This window comes from Dermochelys coriacea, chromosome 5 (genome assembly GCF_009764565.3).
Source record: "Dermochelys coriacea isolate rDerCor1 chromosome 5, rDerCor1.pri.v4, whole genome shotgun sequence".
Taxonomy (NCBI): Eukaryota; Metazoa; Chordata; order Testudines; family Dermochelyidae; genus Dermochelys; species Dermochelys coriacea.
In genome coordinates this window covers 105759819-105781667 of record NC_050072.1, presented here as the reverse complement: position 1 = coordinate 105781667, position 21849 = coordinate 105759819, and the positions used below count along the sequence as shown (strand labels likewise).

Sequence of the window (21849 nt, the reverse complement as noted above, 5' to 3'; positions counted from 1 at the left end):
AGAGAGGATAATCTCTCAGCAGAGAGGCTGTGGGAATTCTCAGTTAGGAAGCAGGTTTCAGAGTAGCAGCCGTGTTAGTCTGTATTCGCAAAAAGAAAAGGAGTACTTGTGGCACCTGAGAGACTAACAAATTTATTAGAGCATAAGCTTTCGTGAGCTACAGCTCACTTCATCGGATGCATTTGGTGGAAAAAACAGAGGCTGTTTTTTCCACCAAATGCATCCGATGAAGTGAGCTGTAGCTCACGAAAGCTTATGCTCTAATAAATTTGTTAGTCTCTAAGGTGCCACAAGTACTCCTTTTCAGTTAGGAAGAACAGGGTTGCACTCCAGGCTGTCCTGGCAACAAGGGATGGAAGAAGACTGACAAAGAGTCCAGGAGTGGCAAAAGGTTCTGTTGTATGGTATGTGGGGTGTCAAGGGACAAAATGGAATGGGTTTTTAATGACTACTTTCACTGGGTGATAAATAGACTACGTTTTGGAACTTTTGTTGCAGACTATTTGCAGTTTGTTTTGTAAAAACAAACAAACAAACAAACAAAAAACCCGCCCCAAGAAGGGGTAATACTGAGGCAAGAGAGCTTGGCACAGAGTCCCTGGTTTGCCTCAGAGGGGAAACTGAGGCAGACATTCCTATCATGCTGCAGCCTGTTATAAGAGGGCACTTGAGGAGGAGCCACCTCTTGACATGCACAAATGGCACTCATGTGACATACAATATAGACACCAGGGCACAAGTAAATGTAATAACAAACACTGAAAGAGATATATGGAAGGAAAATAACTGTGCAGGAGTAAAAAGTGTCTGAAAGACTATAATAGGGAACAATTTCAGTGATGGGAGAGTGCATGCTGACACTTAAATACAAAGTGAACACAATTAAAAAAAAGAGTTTGTGGACAGGAGATTGTGGCAGAGGCAAACAACCAGTCTTGGACCTACACAGGTGTGAGATGCTTGGTCTCATAGAAGGATGTATGACATAAGAGCAGGGGTCGGCAACCTTTCAGAAGTAGTGTGCCGAGTTTTCATTTATTCACTCTAAGTTAAGGTTTCACATGCCAATAATACATTTTAACAGTTTTAGAAGGTCTCTTTCTATAAGTCTTTAATATATAACTAAACTATTGTTGTATGTAAAGTAAATAAGGTTTTTAAAATGTTTAAGAAGCTTCATTTAAAATTAAATTAAAATGCAGAATCCCCCTCCACCCCCCGACCAGTGGCCAGGACTTGGGCAGTGTGAGTGCTACTGAAAATCAGTTTGCATGCCGCCTTTGGCACGTGTGCCATAAGTTGCCTACCCCTGACATAGAGAGACAGAACAACAACCTAGACTCAGATATGAAAGTATTAATAGCATCATGTAAAGATGTATTCACAAGAAATGGGTGTCTCCCAGTAACATGCAAGATACAGTAAACAGATGAAGAAGAACCTGTGGTAAACACTACACAAAAAGTTCAGCAAGCCTTAAAAGCTTCAAAACATGACAGCAAATAGTATCCTTCAGAGAATAAAAGAACTGACAGATTGGGTTCACTCCTTAGGAACCGTAGAGAAAAAAAGGAGGGGACACTGACTGCATATGGACCCTAAGGAGCTGAACAAAACCATAAAAAGAGAACACTTCCACTTGCTCACAAGAAGTGAACTGCTATCAGGTGGTAGGAACCAAATTCTTCAACTAATTAAATGTATCACTGGATTTTGGCAGATTCCCTGGGACACTGAGAGCTCCAAGATCTGACTTCAAACAGACCATTTTGGCAGATACTGCTTCCTCAGACTGCCTTTTGGAACATGTTCAGCTCCAAAAATATTTCACAATACAATGAGCCAGATCCTAGAGGGTGTAGCACATATGAAAGTGTTTGTGGATGACCTAATAATATAGGGCAGCACTGCCACTGACCATCAGGAATAACCAAGGAGAGTACTGGAAATTGTGAGAGCTAACAACATTAAACTCAATATGGCCAAATGTCAATTTCAAACAAGAAAAACAACATAGTTGGGAAAGAGACTGACCTCGAAGGGAATCTTGCCCAATGAATCAAAGGTTCAGGCAATATTGAACATGCTGAGACCTTAAGATAAAAAGAGAATTCAAAGACTTCTAGGCATGTTGAATTATTTTAGCAAGTTCATATCTAACTATACAGCTTGCACAACTCCCTAAGACTTGTGCTCCACCTGGTCACCAAATGGGCATGGATGCCAGAGCATAAAAGGGAATTCAGTGATTTAAAGCAGGTTGTGACATAACCTCCAGTGCTGCAGTTTTTTGACTCATTGCAGGACATCAAGCTCTGCACAGATACTTTGAAAGAAGGGCTGGGAGCAGTACTAGACCAGTGTCTTGGAACTGATTGGTTGCCACTCTTATATGCCACAGAGAAGATGTATGCATAAACTGAAAAAAGACATTAGGTCTGGTGTATGGATGTACAAGATTTCACAGCTTTCTCTATGGTTTAGCTTCAAAGCATAAACTGATCAAAACCACTGACTGCCATACACAAAAAGGGATTTGGAGAAGCACCATCTTGGATATAATGACTACTTTCGAAAATAGAAAAGCATGAGATGACCCTGGATTTTCAACCTGGATGCCATTTAGTAATGGCAGACACACTATCAAGAACTTATGCTTCAAGTGTCAATACACAGCTTGATGACCTGGAACAAGCAGTAAACATACCTGTGAACACGGTAAGTGTCACATGCTGTATCTCCAGGCATATGAGAAGAACTGGAGAAACCACAGCTAAAGATGAAAGCTGCAAGCAATGATACAAACAATAAGTAATAGAGGAAAAAAAATCAAAACTTCCCACCTGCCTAGTCCCATTATAAAACAGTTTTCAGTGATTGCAGGAGTGCTCTTGAAGGGAACACAAATAATAGTTCCAATAGTGATAAGAAAAGTATTGGAATGAATACATGAAGGGTACCTGGAAATGACCAAATCCAAAGGAAGAACTAGAGAAGATGTATTCTGGCCACAGATTAATAATAACACCGAAGAAATGATGGGCCATGTGTGCAACATCAGAAATACAAACATTCCCAGCCGAAACAACCCAGCAAAATTAATCACTTGCAATTCCATGGGACAAAATTGGAATTGATGTGTTCAACTTGGGAAGACATGATCACCTGGTTATAACCAATTTCTGAGAAGTAGTCACACTTGAAGATACCACATCTGCAACTATTGTCAGGCATATTAAATCTGTATTTGCTTGGCACGTTATTCTCAGAATAGTAATAACGGACCATGGACTACAATTCAAGAACAGAGAATTCTTGGACTTTGCTAAAATGTACGACTTTCAGCATGAGACATTAAGTCCCATATACCCTCAAGCCAATGAAGTACCTTAATGTGGAGTTTGTATAGTGAAGAACTTGCAGAAAAAAGAAATGGATGCAAGAGAAGATCCATATCTATCACCACTCCAATTATAGAGCTACATCACTACAATGTGGAAAGTCACCTACTGAACTCCTTTAGAGCAGATGTAGAAATATTCGATTACCAAATATGGGATACAAATGAAGGATGTCTAAAGAGCTTGTGATAGTGAGAGAAAAAAGTCTAGGAAAGTACAATCAGACAAAATATTATGACAAAGAAGCAAGACCTCTTCCATAGTTAAAAACAAAGACATAGTAAGAATTTGATCAGTCAAAGCTACAATGATCAAAAAGGAGTTACCTCGCTCTGGATTCAATGACCACAGATGAAAGCACAGTCTTATGAAGGAATAAGCATCTGCTCAAGGTACCTGGCAACTTGGTTGGGACAAGTGAAGTGAGAACACACATACAAGTTGAAAACCATTCCCAAACTGACCCTGTTATTGATCATGAGACAGAACCTTAGAGAAAGATTTGACTAAAGAGGGTTTGCAACACAGCAGATTGGAAAGATTGCTGAAATGTCCCACAAGACTGATCGAGACACGTTAAGGTTGTGTTTAGCAACCTGAAGAGTTAGGTCAGTTAGTGTATTTAATTTAACAGTGTTTTAGTTCAGGCAGGAAATTTCAAAAAGGGATCTAAAAATGGGAAGATGTGCTGTACAGTAAGTTCTCCAGGAAATGTAGAGATGCCAAACTTCCAGTACACTCTGAATACAGTGTTTAGTTTGGGGGGCAGTCTCAAAGAAGCCCAGGATAAGGCAGTTGCAGGCTGCAGCTACACAGTAGTAGAAAGTTTATCATCTCATTTCTGTACCTACGTCCTGTTCATATTAAGGAGTTTATTATGACAACAGTCTGCTCGTCAGTGTGATATCACAAAAGTCAGACTAAATGATTTGGTGGTCCCCTCTGATCTTAAACTCAACGATTCTATGTCAGAATTTTCACCTGACATTCATTATTGGTATTTCCACAAAAGTATATCAAACAGTACTGTAGACTAGATGCCCAACTACCATTAAACCACAGGGGTTCTGCAGTGCTGCAGACCAGGAAAAGGTCAAACAGCAAGACTCTGTCCTCCCTTGAATAATTTTCTTTCCACAGTAATGAAGAGAGACATTTTGAGGGTGGGAGAGGAAGTGACTAGTGGATTTGCAACTACGTGGTTCTGCTATCTTCAAATCTGTCTCCCCTGCAAGGAATGAACATACAGCACTTATTGCAAGCCCGTGGACTGTGGTAAAAGCCACGAAGAAGCCACTCTGCTACTCCATCTTCTACCCACAGGCTGTGAGAGAAAATTGGAAGGAGGCCTGCCAGTAAATCCTTCTTGAAAAATTTATTTACTGTGGCTGGTGGATCATTTACCCCTTATGTAGTGATTAATACTTCACTTTCTGTACTAATGAGTCTCAGCTAGAAATGAATTTTTCCTTTCCTTTTCATGTCACAAATTAACCTTCTAAAATGATTAGTGTTTGCATCATTTAATTTTATTGTCACGCATAGCTATAAAAGAGACATTAAAGACTCCTTTCCAAATAACTATTGAATTATTTGAATCCGGCTTACCTTGTAGTAGGGCATAAGGAGAGTGCAAATGGCACAATGGGGTTCCATTTTGGCCGCAGCTGCATTATATTCTTTTTCAGCAATGAAATTGTGTGCTCTTTTCTGCCAAAGGTGGACAAGAGGCTTGGCCCATGACTCTGTTTCTTGCACTTCCTCTTCGATTAAGGGAGTCTCAAGCAATTCTTAAAGAAAACAAATACCTGGTAATACTGTATTCTTGAGATGAAGGCAAACAATACAGAAGTATCCATCTGTACTAGCAATGAATAGCAAACAGTGTCAAAAGAACTTCAGCATGTGAGAACAAATGCAAAATAACAATACAATTATGCAGTGCAGTGAAGAGGTCCACAGTGCAAGGCAGAGAGGAGAGCTTTGCCCCTGTGCTACATGCTTACTTCTCCACATAAAGAGCATCAGGGAACATTGCAACACTTATATTCCTTACAATTTGTGTTTATACTCAGATCTGCAGAGTGAACACCTATATCCCCCATCTCTTACTTCCTCCAACCTCTGCCTCCTTCCTAATGTGCACTCTGCTTTAACTCCCATCACTGAACCGTGCTAGAGCCTGTCAACCAGCACCAAGCAAGTCAGTTGGTTTTCCCAATATGGTGCATTTCAATTTGCTTTTAAAAATATCTTTATATTCATTTTCTGCAGTGTATAATGCACAAATATTTTGGACTTTAAAAATATGCAATACTGAGAGACAATCAGACCTTGCCTATGATCAGGCTCAGGTGACGTTCAGTGGTGGCTGTGATGCCTCCTGCTGAGAGCCTGCTGGGCCACCACATGAAGAAGGATCCGGTGTTCTCAGGGATCTGCCTTTTCAGACCTGAAAGTAAGTTTGTCTTACTTGTACATTGTGTCCCTCTGAAAACCCACACAGTGTCTGAGACTAATAGGTTACTCCTTCTCCTTTTCTCCACAAAGGTAGATAGATCCTTTCCTCCACGGTGGATTTTTGCCACCTCACCCTATGAGAAACCTCTGCACGAAATTAGCTGGGAATTCCATAGAAAATGACTAATTTTACCCTATTAAATAAACTACACACATGCTAGAAATGTCCAGTCCTCATTACAAGGAGCTGGAACTCTCACAGAAGCAAAGTTTAGAGGTAACATCCAATTAATTTCTGTTTAAGTCTCCCCAGATTTGGTACTAATGGGATCTGTCTAATTGTAGCTCTCCTGCACATGGAAGACCCAAGATAAAATGTGAGAGGATTAAAACAACCTTGACTCACATCACTGAACTAAGGACCTCCAAGGCATCCAGAGGCATCCTCCCAGGAGGCATTCATTTCTACTGAGTAGCACCTGGGAAATGTGTGAAGAGAACACTGAGTAGGACATGGCATATCTCTAGGACAGAGGATGATGCCCTTTCTGCCCAGGAGGCAGCTAGCCCTCAAGTAAAGCAAGTAGTTATTCATAGGACAAAGAACCTCTGCATGATTCTTTAATACTAGTTCTATTAGCTGAATTTTACTCTCCTGAGTTCTAGGACAAAGAACTTCAGGCATAAATACATACAGAGGATAGTCTAAAGAGAGGCTAGTCCTATAGAAAAAGGGGAAGAGTCAAGGGAGACTACACCAAATATGAGCCCCAGGAGGATACAGGATGGGTTGAAGAAGATTGTAAGGGAAAACAGGAATGGAAAGAACTTGCAGCCAGAGGGAACAGGGGAGAGACTGGAGAATAGCACTGTCACCAGGAAGAGGCAGATCTATGTGATCGGGGACTCTTTATTGAGAAGAATAGACAGGCCTGTAACTAGAGCTGATCCTGAGAATAGAAGGGTGTGCTGTCTTCCGGGTGCTAAGATACGGGATGTAGACCTGAGGTTGAAAAGGATCCTAAAGGGAGCGGGAAAGAATCCCCTAATTATCCTTCATGTGGGAACAAATGATACGGCTAGATTCTCGCTGGAAAGTATTAAGGGAGACTATGCTAGGCTGGGGAAGACGCTTAAGGAAATTGAGGCTCAGGTGATCTTTAGCGGGATCCTTCCTGTTCCTAGAGAAGGGCAACAAAGGTCTGACAAGATTATGACTGTCAACAGATGGCTTAGGCAGTGGTGCTATAAGGAGGGCTTTGGGATGTATGGCCACTGGGAGGCATTCACGGACAGAGGTCAGTTCTCTCGGGATGGACTTCATCTGAGTAGGGAAGGAAATAGACTTCTAGGATCGAGGCTGGCACAACTGATAAAGAGAGCTTTAAACTAGGAATTGGGGGGAGATGGATGGGAGATGTCCAGAAAATCTCCACGCCAGATTTTAGCATTGAGAGGGAAGAAGATGAAGTAAGAATGGATACAGCCATGGGTAGGAGAATGTATATAAGGAGTGAGGGCGGTGTGGATACTAGTCTAATAGGTTATACTGGATGTAGAATGACTGTGCCTAATAGGGTACAAAATATGAGCGAGGCCAAACGGCAAAAATTAAGATGTTTGTACACCAATGCGAGGAGTCTAGGTAACAAAATGGAGGAACTAGAGCTACTGGTGCAGGAAGTGAACCAGATATTATAGGGATAACAGAAACATGGTGGAATAGTAGTCATGACTGGACTACAGGTATTGAAGGGTATGTGCTCTTCAGGAAAGACAGAAACAAAGGTAAAGGGGGTGGAATAGCATTGTATATCAATGATGAGGTAGAATGTAAAGAAATAAGAAGCGATGCAATGGATAAGACAGAGTCTGTCTGGGCAAAAATTACATTGGGGAAGAAAACTAGTAAAGCCTCTCCTACGATAGTGCTTGGGGTGTGCTATAGACCTCCGGGATCTAATTTGGATATGGATAAAGCCCTTTTTAATGTCTTTAATAAAGTAAATACTAATGGAAACTGCATGATCATGGGAGACTTTAACTTCCCAGATATAGACTGGAGGACCAGTGCTAGTAATAATAATAGGGCTCAGATTTTCCTAGATGCGATAGCTGATGGATTCCTTCATCAAGTAGTTGCTGAACCGACTAGAGGGATGCCATTTTAGATTTAATTTTGGTGAGTAGCGAGGACCTCATAGAAGAAATGGTTGTAGGGGACAATCTTGGCTCAAGTGATCATGAGCTAATTCAGTTGCAAACTAAATGGAAGGATTAACAAAAATAAATCTGCAACTAGGGTTTTTGATTTCAAAAGGGCTGACTTTCAAAAATTAAGGAAATTAGTTAGGGAAGTGGATTGGACTGAAGAACTTATGGATCTAAAGGTAGAGGAGGCCTGGGATTACTTTAAATCAAAACTGCAGAAGCTATCGGAAGCCTGTATCCCAAGAAAGGGGAAAAAATTCATAGGAAGGAGTTGTAGACCAAGCTGGATGAGCAAGCATCTTAGAGAGGCAATTAAGAAGAAGCAGAAAGCATACAGGGAGTGGAAGATGGGAGGGATCAGCAAGGAAAGCTACCTAATTGAGGTCAGAACATGTAGGGTTCAAGTTAGACAGGCTAAAAGTCGAGTAGAGTTGGACCTTGCAAAGGGAATTAAAACCAATAGTAAAAGGTTCTATAGCCATATAAATAAGAAGAAAACTAAGAAGGAAGAAGTGGGGCCGCTTAACACTGAGGATGGAGTGGAGGTTAAAGATAATCTAGGCATGGCCCAATATCTAAACAAATACTTTGCCTCAGTCTTTAATAAGGCTAAAGAGGATCTTGGGGATAATGGTAGCATGACAAATGGGAAGGAGGATATAGAGGTAGATATTACCATATCAGAGGTAGAAGCGAAACTGAAACAGCTTAATGGGACTAAATCGGGAGGCCCAGATAATCTTCATCCAAGAATATTAAAGGAATTGGCACCTGAAATTGCAAGCCCATTAGCAAGAATTTTTCATGCATCTGTAAACTCAGGAATAGTACCGAATGATTGGAGAATTGCTAATATAGTTCCTATTTTTAAGAAAGGAAAAAAAAAGTGATCCAGGTAACTACAGGCCAGTTAGTTTGACATCTGTAGTATGCAAGGTCCTGGAAAAAATTTTGAAGGAGAAATTAGTTAAGGACATTGAAGTCAATGGTAAATGGGACAAAATACAACATGGTTTTACAAAAGGTAGATCGTGCCAAACCAACCTAATCTCCTTTTTTGAAAAAGTAACAGATTTTTTAGATAAAGGAAATGCAGTGGATCTAATTTACCTAGATTTCAGTAAGGCATTTGATACTGTGCCACATGGGGAATTATTAGTTAAATTGGAGAAGATGGGGATCAATATGAACATCAAAAGGTGGATAAGGAATTGGTTAAAGGGGAGACTGCAACGGGTCCTACTGAAAGGCGAACTGTCAGGTTGGAGGGAGGTTACCAGTGGAGTTCCTCAGGGATCGGTTTTGGGACCAATCTTATTTAATCTTTTTATTACTGACCTTGGCACAAAAAGTGGGAGTGTATAATAAAGTTTGCAGATGATACAAAGCTGGGAGGTATTGCCAATTCGGAGAAGGATCGGGATATTATACAGGAGGATCTGGATGACCTTGTAAACTGGAGTAATAGTAATAGGATGAAATTTAATAGTGAGAAGTGTAAGGTTATGCATTTAGGGATTAATAACAAGAATTTTAGTTATAAATTGGGGACGCATCAATTAGAAGTAACGGAAGAGGAGAAGGACCTTGGAGTATTGGTTGATCATAGGATGACTATGAGCTGCCAATGTGATATGGCTGTGAAAAAAGCTAATGCAGTTTTGGGATGCATCAGGAGAGGCATTTCCAGTAGGGATAAGGAGGTTTTAGTACCGTTATACAAGGCACTGGTGAGACCTCACCTAGAATACTGTGTGCAGTTCTGGTCTCCCATGTTTAAAAAGGATAAATTCAAACTGGAGCAGGTACAGAGAAGGGCTACTAGGATGATCCGAGGAATGGAAAACTTGTCTTATGAAAGGAGACTTAAGGAGCTTGGCTTGTTTAGCCTAACTAAAAGAAGGTTGAGGGGAACTATGATTGCTCTCTATAAATATATCAGAGGGATAAATACAGGAGAGGGAGAGGAATTATTTCAGCTCAGCACCAATGTGGACACAAGAACAAATGGGTATAAACTGGCCACCAGGAAGTTTAGACTTGAAATCAGACGAAGGTTTTTAACCATCAGAGGAGTGAAGTTTTGGAATAGCCTTCCAAGGGAAGCAGTGGGGGCAAAAGATCTATCTGGCTTTAAGATTCTACTCGATAAGTTTATGGAGGAGATGGTATGATGGGATAATGGGATTTTGGTAAGTAATTGATCTTTAAATATTCAGGGTAAATAGGACTAATCCCCTGAGATGGGATATTAGATGGATGGGATCTGAGTTACTATAGAAAATTCTTTCCTGGGTATCTGGCTGGTGAATCTTGCCCATACGCTCAGGGTTTAGCTGATTGTCATATTTGGGGTCGGGAAGGAATTTTCCTCCAGGGCAGATTGGAGAGGCCCTGGAGGTTTTTCGCCTTCCTCTGTAGCATGGGGCATGGTTGACTTGAGGGAAGCTTCTCTGCTCCTTCAAGTCTTTGAACCATGATTTAAGGACTTCAATAGCTCAGACATGGGTGAGGTTTTTCATAGGAGTGGGTGGGTGAGATTCTGTGGCCTGCGCTGTGCAGGAGGTCGGACTAGATGATCAGAATGGTCCCTTCTGACCTTAGTATCTATGAATCTATGAATCTTTTAGAGGATTTCTTAACTGGGATGGAAAGAAGGAAAAAGAGTGCCCTCTTCTCAATGGAGACTTGCAAGGCACAGCCACCAGTTCTGGCTATCAGGAACATCCTTTAACCAATCACAAAGCAACAGGATTTAGTGGGTTGAAAAGATGATGACGAACCCTTTTCAAGCCAGACTGAGACTGCAGGAGAGAAATAATTCCTTGGGCAGCATGGCAAACTAGTCTAACTCCCTTCAAGAAACTGCTTACTAATAGGTGTCTGTCAGGAATGATGTAGAAAATGGGGTCCTGGGACAGGAGACTTGGAGTAAAATCCTGTCCCCACTGAAGTCAATAGCAAGACTCCCGCTGACTTCAACAGGGCCAGGAATTCACCCTGCTGTTGATTTAATGAGTCCTCCAATACTAAATTGGTGGAGACACACCATGTGACCTTCCACATGGATGGCAATGATCTCTTTAGGATCGCTGGATGGCATAGGTATGGCGGGTAGAACTCCCTGTTCAGTCTGTGAAGGGGAACCTTTTTCCCAGCCTTAGTAAAAATTTGCTAGAAAACTCTGGAAAGATCATTTTGTGGGTTTTTGTTGCTTCCTCCTGCAGGTTTCTGTGCAGAAGAACACATCAGTCAAACTAGTTATTACTAGTAAATCACCCCAGGTGCAAAGAGCAAAAAAATCAGGAAAGATGGCTGCTGGGAAGAATATTTTACCCTGTGGCAAAGTTTCTCTCTGAAGTGATCCCCTTCCACATACACACACGCATATATCCACGATTAAAAATTATCTCAGTGGTTCCTGAGGACATGAAATTTCTGTGCAGTCATATGAATCGTGACTGTGAGGTCTCTGAGATGGGAATTTTTAGAAAAATGGGAGGATAGGTAGGTATCCATAACGGATACTGAAAACCCTGGGAATGGGGAGAGAGGAAAGAGCAGAGACCTTTGAAAAGTCATTGAACACAATTTAATGAGGAAGAGAATAGACAGTTCTACAGTGTGGTGTTCATTTTTAACAATGTATTTATGAAGATTAGTTTCTTTCAGAAGAAAACTTCAACAATATAGAAGAGTTTAAGTAAGCTGGATTATCACATTCCTTCAGCTCATGACTGCCTTCACCAGTTTACAAAGAAGGCTTTATATCTCTTCCTCTGATAAAACTATCCTGAATGACCATAAAATATTATAAAGCATAACAGTTGTATTGGTGATGAGTAAAGAAATGAATTATTTTCATATAAACATAGTATGGGGCCACATATTGGATAGAGGAATTAATAAACTGACATATACTACATGTAAATTTATTTACAATGTTATACACTACTATTAAAAAACAGCTCTTCAAGGAACATGTACATACAGCAGACTTGAGAAAAACAGGAAATGCATGTGAACAGCAGTTTCCAAACCTAATTCAGTTTGCAGATGGCTATTGGGTGACATGCAGGTACAAAGTGTACAGTTAACAATGTCGCAATAGTTAGACAAATTAAGATTTCCAGAATATAGAATCTACCTTGTACCAAAAGTTCCACCATAATTTTTTTACATTGAAAGAGTTCTGTTGAGCATATTTGCAATACCCAAGAATCTTGAAATAAAATATATTGTTCCCGGCCATGACATCACCTCTCAGTGTTGTCATTTTTAATATGACAGGCATAGATTATTATTTCTTATATTGCCAATATAGCAGAAGTCAATGAGTTAATGTCTCCTGCACTATGCTCTCTGGCAATTCCCTCACTCATTTTCTGGTGGAGGATTTACATCTACCCCCTTTTACATACTCTGTCATGAAGTTTCTCAAACCTCTGTTCTTGGCCCCTTTCTCTTCTTTATTGACCTTTTCCTTATAAAACAACCTCATTGCTAGCTTCATCCTTATGTTCAATGGCTATTAGCCAGGATGGGCAGAGATGGTGTTCCTAGCTTCTGTTTGCCCGAAGCTGGGAATGAGCAACAGGAGATGGATCACTTGATGATTACCTGTTCTGTTCATTCCCTCTGGGGCAACTTGCATTGGCCACTGTTGGAAGACAGGATACTGGGCTAGATGGACCTTTGGTATGACCTAGTATGGCCATTCTTATGTTCTTGCTAATTTATCTCCAGAACTAAACTTCATCCCTAACTCACTTTTCAACCTATATTGTCATTATTTTTAATATTTATATTAAAATTGCACTTTCAGACAGAATTAGAGCACCATTGAGCTAAGCATTCTACAAACTTAGAGGTAGACACAATCCCTGCCCTGAGGAGTTTACAATCTATATCTTCCGGAAATGGGCACAGTGCTGGGAACTGTTGACCAATTTCTCAGCTAGCATAAAAGGAGATAGTTCCATTTAAGTCAATGGAGTTTTGCCCATTTACACCAGCTCAGCATAGAAAAAAAATATTGTTCTTGAGAAAATCCCACAAAAAAATTGGCTATTAAGGAATTTTTTTTCACATTTCTTGATGGCATTTAGAAACCCTGAGATGTTTCTTTCTTCCCTCAGATACGATAATTTGACGCAGCAAATCCCGTAGTTCTGATACAGTCAAAACTCTTACTGATGTCAACTGATTACCTGTGTAAGGATTGCAAGATTGACCCACTAATGGTGCCTCATGGAAAACTTTGAAAAGTATTTCTGCAATTTACCCAGTGTATCAGACTTCTTGCTCAATTCTTTAGTGATCCATTTTTTGATTACCGACTACATCAACAAAGAACCTCTCTATTTTGTAACAGTTCATCTGTTCTTGTTGCTTATTCCCCATCCGATATCATAATACTCTATTTCAGACACTGTAATTATTTCCATAGCAACTAATGATGATGTCACCAAGTGAGGCTCCACTTACAAAGCAAATGAGCTGCAGGAACAGATGATTCTTTAATGGAAAAATACTTTCACACAAAAATCTGCTCGGGAGTAGACCTGAATGCTTCACTTCAAAAATACACATTATACACTAAAAGAAAAGGAGTACTTGTGGCACCTTAGAGACTAACAAATTTATTTGAGCATAAACTTTCATGAGCTACAGCTCACTTCATCCGATGAAGTGAGCTGTAGCTCATGAAAGCTTATGCTCAAATAAATTTGTTAGTCTCTAAGGTGCCACAAGTACTCCTTTTCTTTTTGCGAATACAGACTAATACGGCTGCTACTCTGAAACCTGACATTATACAGTGATATCCAGATTTTTTAACAACAGAAACTCGGTTATCTGGTTCACATTCTTATTTACAGCTTTCTGTTCTCCCAGTCCTGGTTGGCTCAGCAGAACATCAGCAGATAAAACTCTATAAGCATTTATGTTACAGACTAATCTAATAGGCATAGAGAATGTTGACATTCTAAACCTCTGTTTTACTGTGCTTAATGACTCATTAAAAAAGCATATTTCTATTTCATAACATGAATGGCAAAAATCCCAGCTAAAGACACAGATTTAGGGCCCAATCCTTAATTCTTTGAATTCCCAACAAAAGCCAGTAGGAGTTTTGTATGTACAAGGAATACAGGACTGGGCTCAAAAAGTTAAGACAAAAATTTCAGAAATGTTCACTATTTTTGGGTACCCAACCCAATAATTACCCGAGTTTCAGTAGTATTATGTACCTGCAGCTCCCACTGATTTCAACTGAAGTTGAATCATCGCTTCTGAAAATCAGGCCCAAGATGTCTCCAGTTGGATGCCCATATCCTGAAGCACCCACATTTCAAATGTGGGCCTAAACGCTCAGTGGTTTACAATGGAAGACAATGCACCAGTGTATCCCCTCATATTTGCTATCACTGTCCTCCTTATAGCACCACTGCCTAAGCCATCTGTTGACAGTCATAATCTTGTCAGACCTTTGTTGCCCTTCTCTAGGAACAGGAAGGATCCCGCTAAAGATCACCTGAGCCTCAATTTCCTTAAGCGTCTTCCCCAGCCTAGCATAGTCTCCCTTAATACTTTCCAGCGAGAATCTAGCCGTATCATTTGTTCCCACATGAAGGATAATTAGGGGATTCTTTCCCGCTCCCTTTAGGATCCTTTTCAACCTCAGGTCTACATCCCGTATCTTAGCACCCGGAAGACAGCACACCCTTCTATTCTCAGGATCAGCTCTAGTTACAGGCCTGTCTATTCTTCTCAATAAAGAGTCCCCGATCACATAGATCTGCCTCTTCCTGGTGACAGTGCTATTCTCCAGTCCAACTATCACTGGACTTCAGGAAAGCAGACTTTGACTCCCTCAGGGAACAGATGGCCAGGATCCCCTGGGGGACTAACATGAAAGGGAAGGGAGTCCAGGAGAGCTGGCTGTATTTCAAGGAATCCCTGTTGAGGTTACAGGGACAAACCATCCCGATGAGTCGAAAGAATAGTAAATATGGCAGGCGACCAGCTTGGCTTAATGGTGAAATCCTAGCGGATCTTAAACATAAAAAAGAAGCTTACAAGAAGTGGAAGGTTGGACATATGACCAGGGAAGAGTATAAAAATATTGCTCGGGCATGTAGGAAAGATATCAGGAGGGCCAAATCGCACCTGGAGCTGCAGCTAGCAAGAGATGTCAAGAGTAACAAGAAGGGTTTCTTCAGGTATGTTGGCAACAAGAAGAAAGCCAAGGAAAGTGTGGGCCCCTTACTGAATGAGGGAGGCAAGCTAGTGACAGAGGATGTGGAAAAAGCTAATGTACTCAATGCTTTTTTTGCCTCTGTTTTCACTAACAAGGTCAGCTCCCAGACTGCTGTGCTGGGCATCACAAAATGGGGAAGAGATGGCCAGCCCTCTGTAGAGATAGAGGTGGTTAGGGACTATTTAGAAAAGCTGGACGTGCACAAGTCCATGGGGCCGGACGAATTGCATCCGAGAGTGCTGAAGGAATTGGCGGCTGTGATTGCAGAGCCCTTGGCCATTATCTTTGAAAACTCGTGGCGAACGGGGGAAGTCCCGGATGACTGGAAAAAGGCTAATGTAGTGCCCATCTTTAAAAAAGGGAAGAAGGAGGATCCTGGGAACTACAGGCCAGTCAGCCTCACCTCAGTCCCTGGAAAAATCATGGAGCAGGTCCTCAAAGAATCAATCCTGAAGCACTTAGAGGAGAGGAAAGTGATCAGGAACAGTCAGCATGGATTCACCAAGGGAAGGTCATGCCTGACTAATCTAATCGCCTTTTATGATGAGATTACTGGTTCTGTGGATGAAGGGAAAGCAGTGGATGTATTGTTTCTTGACTTTAGCAAAGCTTTTGACACGGTCTCCCACAGCATTCTTGTCAGCAAGTTAAGGAAGTATGGGCCGGATGAATGCACTATAAGGTGGGTAGAAAGCTGGCTAGATTGTCGGGCTCAACGGGTAGTGATCAATGGCTCCATGTCTAGTTGGCAGCCGGTGTCAAGTGGAGTGCCCCAGGGGTCGGTCCTGGGGCCCGTTTTGTTCAATATCTTCATAAATGATCTGGAGGATGGTGTGGATTGCACTCTCAGCAAATTTGCGGATGATACTAAACTGGGAGGAGTGGTAGATACGCTGGAGGGGAGGGATAGGATACAGAAGGACCTAGACAAATTGGAGGATTGGGCCAAAAGAAATCTAATGAGGTTCAATAAGGATAAGTGCAGGGTCCTGCACTTAGGATGGAAGAATCCAATGCACCGCTACAGACTAGGGACCGAATGGCTCGGCAGCAGTTCTGCGGAAAAGGACCTAGGGGTGACAGTGGACGAGAAGCTGGATATGAGTCAGCAGTGTGCCCTTGTTGCCAAGAAGGCCAATGGCATTTTGGGATGTATAAGTAGGGGCATAGCGAGCAGATCGAGGGACGTGATCGTTCCCCTCTATTCGACACTGGTGAGGCCTCATCTGGAGTACTGTGTCCAGTTTTGGGCCCCACACTACAAGAAGGATGTGGATAAATTGGAAAGAGTACAGCGAAGGGCAACAAAAATGATTAGGGGTCTAGAGCACATGACTTATGAGGAGAGGCTGAGGGAGCTGGGATTGTTTAGTCTGCAGAAGAGAAGAATGAGGGGGGATTTGATAGATGCTTTCAACTACCTGAAAGGGGGTTTCAAAGAGGATGGCTCTAGACTGTTCTCAATGGTAGCAGATGACAGAACGAGGAGTAATGGTCTCAAGTTGCAATGGGGGAGGTTTAGATTGGATATTAGGAAAAACTTTTTCACTAAGAGGGTGGTGAAACACTGGAATGCGTTACCTAGGGAGGTGGTAGAATCTCCTTCCTTAGAGGTTTTTAAGGTCAGGCTTGACAAAGCCCTGGCTAGGATGATTTAACTGGGACTTGGTCCTGCTTTGAGCAGGGGGTTGGACTAGATGACCTTCTGGGGTCCCTTCCAACCCTGATATTCTATGATTCTATGATTCTATGATTCTATGGATGGAGTCTAACAGCATATAAAGTCGTATGTGCCCACATCCTGATATGGGGAGGAAGCTATGCAAGGGGAACTGGCCAGCAGACTTAAGATCGTGTTCAAAGTCCTCTGATCTGGGAAATATAGTATAATGTTTCCTCACTCCGATTGCAGAAAGTATTTCCTGGGCTGGCTCCCCTGACTGTGCGTTGAAGTCTTCATTTATTGGAACATGACTGCAGTACAGAAAGTAGTTATGTGAAGACAAATCTTGGGATAATGAATCTGACCTTCTAATAAGGAAGAGTTTCACTTATCTGATGCTCAGATAAGCAAAGTTCAATTGTGGATTTTTTTTTTTTAATTTCCATGAGCTGTCACTAAGGTAAGTGAACATTAAGTACCTTAACTAGTTGCCAGTACTGTATCAATGTTGGTAAAAAAAAACTACTAATTCCTGGGGTGCAATTAAAAAATTAAGCTAAACAAAAAGAAGTCATTCTTAAACCGAAGAATGTCTACACACAACCTTGCACCGGCTTAACTAAGCTGCTTTTAAAACAAACCTTTAGTTAAGCCAGTGCAAGTTTGCATGTTGATAAGGCCTAGAAGAAGTCAGCTAGTACCGAACGAGCACAGCCAGGAAATTAACTGAACAAAATTAAACATCACACGATTTCTACAAACTGAACGTTTTACACTAACATCCTTGCCAAGTTCAAAATATGATTGTAAGGAGCAGGCACAGAGTAGCCTCATATCAAGCCAGCACTTCCCTTTATATGCTTTCCAAGTGCAATAGCAACAGCCACTTATATAACAGCCTTTCATCCATGGATCTCAAAAGCCTTTACAAACATTAATTAAGCTCAGAACACCGCTATAAAATGGCTAAGCACTAGTAGTGCTGTGCATCTCTTACAAAGTTTGGTTTACTAAGTGAACTCCAAAGTTTTAATCGCAGGAAATTAGAATGAAGCAGTTCAAGTCTCTTATCTCAGGGAAAAAAAGAAGAAGAAAGTTTTGAAATTCAGCCAACTTGAACCGGGCTATGAGTTCAAGGTTCAGAGTTTTCACAAACTTTATCCCACGCTGGTGAACACGGCCGAGATGGTTCATGCAGCTGGTGAACCTCCTTTTCTCATAGTCTGTTTGAGAAATAGACCCTCACCCTCAATTATTCCCAGAACCCCAAATAAAGACCAGCTCCCCTAGTTATTCACAGAACTCTTTATTCACTGAAATCTGACTGCAGCACATAGACTATATGTGCAGCCAAGTATGGGTAGGGATAAGTATGACAGGAACAGCTGGAAATTGACCAAGCCTAAACAGGTAACAGAGTGCAGCCATATCATAATTTGGAGGGCACCTGACAGAACATTGATGTGTCTTAGAGGCAGATCTCCTAGTGAACAAATCTTTACTGAACTTGGAGCAATAGAAGACTGAGGTGAGACCCTTAAAGCTGAGTTAGGTTGGTCCATAGCTGCCCCAATGAAAGACACCACCACCTGAAGGAAATGCAGTTACAGTGGGGAAGACGTTCCTACCAAAGAAATCACTGAAGCACTTACCCCAATGGGGCCCTAGCCTTGCACATTGACAACCTGTCAGAGGCATTTCACCTAGGTGGATAAATTCAGAACAGACTCCAGCCAGCCAGGACATAGCTTGAAATGGGCGGGAGATCACAGCCCTCCTAGAAAATAGAACTCTAGAGGGTTCTGTAGGAAATGGAGGCGCCATCAACTCAAGTTCAGAGTTTCTCAGAGAGACTGAGGAAGAAAGCAGAAGCAGAGATGTTGTCTTCAGCTAGGTGGCATCCCTCTCATCCAGCCTGAGCGCCTACTGATGGGAGGATGCAGCTTACTATTCTGGAGGCAGTAAGGCTTAATGTGTCAGCTCTGAGGCTCCCAAGAGGTCTAGTGGGCAGGGAAAGCTCAGCATGCTTCCAAGAACTGCTGTGCCTTAACTCATTTGTCATAAACATACCGCTAAGGGTAGCATAAAATCCCTCCTTTACCAGTAAGGGGTTAAAAAGCTCAAATAACCTGGTTGGCACCTGACCAAAAGGACCAATAAGGGAAGAAGATCCTTTCAAATCTGTGGGGGGAGGTTTTGGTTGTGCTCTCTTTGTTGTGCTCTCTCAGGACAGAGAGAGGGACCAGGCAGGAAAAAAAACCTCTCCTAAAACCCTACCTGAAATAAGCATCTAAGATTACAAAAATTGTAAGAAAAGCAAGGAAATGCGTTAGATTATCTTTTGTTTTAGCTTGTGAATTTTCCCTATGCTAAGAGGGAGGTTTATTCCTGTGTTTTGTTACTTTAAAGTTTTGCCTAGAGGGGAATCCTCTGTGTTTTAAATCTTATTACCCTGTAAAATTACCTTCCATCCTGATTTTACAGAGGTGCTTCTTTTACTCTTTTCTTTATAATAATTTTCTGCCTTTAATAACCTGATTGGTTTTTAGTATCCTAAAAACCCAAGGGTCTGGTCTCTGCTCACCTTGTTTACCTATTTGGTTGGTATATTATTCTCAAGCCTCCCCAGGAAAGGGGGTGAAGGGGGATATTTTGGGGAAACAGGAACTCCAAGTGGTCCTTTTCCTGAATCTTTGTCTTACTCACTTGGTGGTTGCAGCAATACCACCCAAGGACAAGAAAGAATTTGTGCCTTGGGGAAGTTTTTAACCTAAGCTGGTAGAAATAAGCTTAGGGGGTCTTTCATGTGGTCCCCACATCTGTACCCCAGAGTTCAGAGTGAGGAGGGAACCCTGACATCACTCCTCTACACTCTCTTGGCAGGCCTTTCAGATAGGAAGTACATTTCCTATGTTAACTGGAGAGCTGTCCTTCTAATTTTCAAGTTTAAGTTCCTGTTTATGCACACAAATTTGGGTTTTGCATGTACATATCTCAAAATGTGCACACACAACTTAAGAAGCTGGTTCGACACCTGGTTAGGGGTTTGACCCTAGCTGAGTGTTCAGTGGAGTAATTGTGTAACTCTCAAGGAGTTGTTCTAGTCTGCGTACGAGATGTTTGTGTGAAACATACATTAAGTGGTCTGAGAGTGACCATATACCAGACATCTGAAATGGTTGCCTTAATTTGAGAAAAAAAAATTTGCTCTGAAGTTGAGAACTTGCATTCCAAATCAGAGAAAAATTTCCTGATTGAGTTTTAAACCTTCGAAATTGGCGTTTACACCGGAATGCTGGAAGAACTTTTACTGAGCTGTAATGGGCAAGTTATGATACAATGTTTACTACTTACATTCAACTAGTGTTAGCGAAAGAAAAACTATAATACTAACAGTAATAGTTCCAGAATTAACATGGTTGTGAAATGCTTAGATGATAAATTGATATCATCTTAGTATTAATGGAGTATCATTTCTGGTCATTACAGTTTTCTAATGCTACTGTGAGCTTAACAGCTCAGCACTTTAGGAAGTACGTTTTCTGTCTCTGAGCAGCTGGTCTTTTTGTTTGTGCTTTCATGAGTACATTGTATGCTTCTTGTAATTCCACCTACATTTCTGGCTGTGTATTGCACAACATTTCCTCACGAAACAGTAAAATGAATGGACCACTATCTTCCAAAACATTTATTAATTGGATTATGTGGGCATTAAAGGAGATTTTTCTTTATTAATGAATCTTTTATTCATTTAATAAATCCTTCATTACATCCCACAAGCCAGACAGAGGACTGGATTCCCAATATTCGGAGGCACTTTTATGTTGCTGTAAGTGACATCTCATTATCTGTCCTGCCTGGAAACTGGTACAGGTTATGGCAAGGTTAAGTATTTTGTTTCCCAGGGAAACATGGCATGTACAATTTATTTCCAAAAGAGAAGTATTAACATGCCATGAAATAATTAATAACTTCATATAAATTAATAAATATTACCAAAGGATACATCCTGTTGTATAAGAGTTCAGGCTTACTGGTACTGATACTATACTAGCATTAACAGTGCCAAAACTCCATACCATTTGCTAGATAATACACTCAAGCCAGAAACTGAACCTCAGATAGGATAAATTAATGTATATAATATAATTAATGACATACCAGCTTTGACTTTTACAAATACATACTTGATGCTCTATCATCTTACTTGTCTCAGGGAGGAAGAAATTTTTTTTTCTTTACTACCTAGACAAAATAGGAAAAATAAGCACCAGGACTACTTTTAGGAAAAAGGAAAATCTCTTTTAAAACAAACAACATATAAACAGTTACTGTGCTGCAGTCCAAATAACTAAAAAGTGAATAATACATTAATGAAAGCAATCCTTGTTTTCACAAGTGCTTTTTGTTTAAAAGTTTGTGGTAACTTATTTCAACACTCAATATTATCTGTTTTGAACAAATTTTGCTTACTAAGTTAAAGTGAAATTCTCAGAAGGAAAACATTTGGGCCATTTACAGAATGGGCTGTTGCCAGTACTTGCTGATCTAACCTAGCAGATGTGAAAAGCCATAGACTCTAATACAGTACAATTTTCTTTTGCCAATCTCAACAATGATTTTGCTGCTTGGGGTTATGTTCCACTGATGTTTTCTGGCTGTGTACAGCACCATTCTCTGCTATGAAGAGCATAGCAGCATCTGTTATTTTTCAGGTACTTGAGCATAATCTCAGCCCTGGGAGGCATTACATGTAGTTTCAAATGTCCTGAAAGGAATTTAAAAAAAAAATCGATTCACTCAGTTAGAAAAAAAGTTGCAACTTTGAAACTTCGCTGTTCCTGAATTATTTC

The 21849-nt window shown here is 40.9% G+C and overlaps 1 protein-coding gene across 14 annotated transcripts in view; it reads right to left on the bottom strand.

The window, feature by feature from the left end:
* The window catches only part of KDM4C (lysine demethylase 4C), a 461886-nt gene that overhangs the window by 154661 nt on the left and 285376 nt on the right, over positions 1-21849 (bottom strand). For 11 of the 14 annotated variants that reach the window (XM_038401809.2, XM_043514916.1, XM_043514915.1 and 8 more), the window contains one exon: positions 5010-5191. In XM_038401809.2, coding sequence (XP_038257737.1) covers positions 5010-5191 — 182 coding nt within the window. Of the gene's footprint in view, positions 1-5009; positions 5192-5734; positions 5854-21849 lie in introns of those variants that run through there. The other 3 variants (XM_043514917.1, XR_006281538.1, XR_006281539.1) reach the window with 3 other exon arrangements.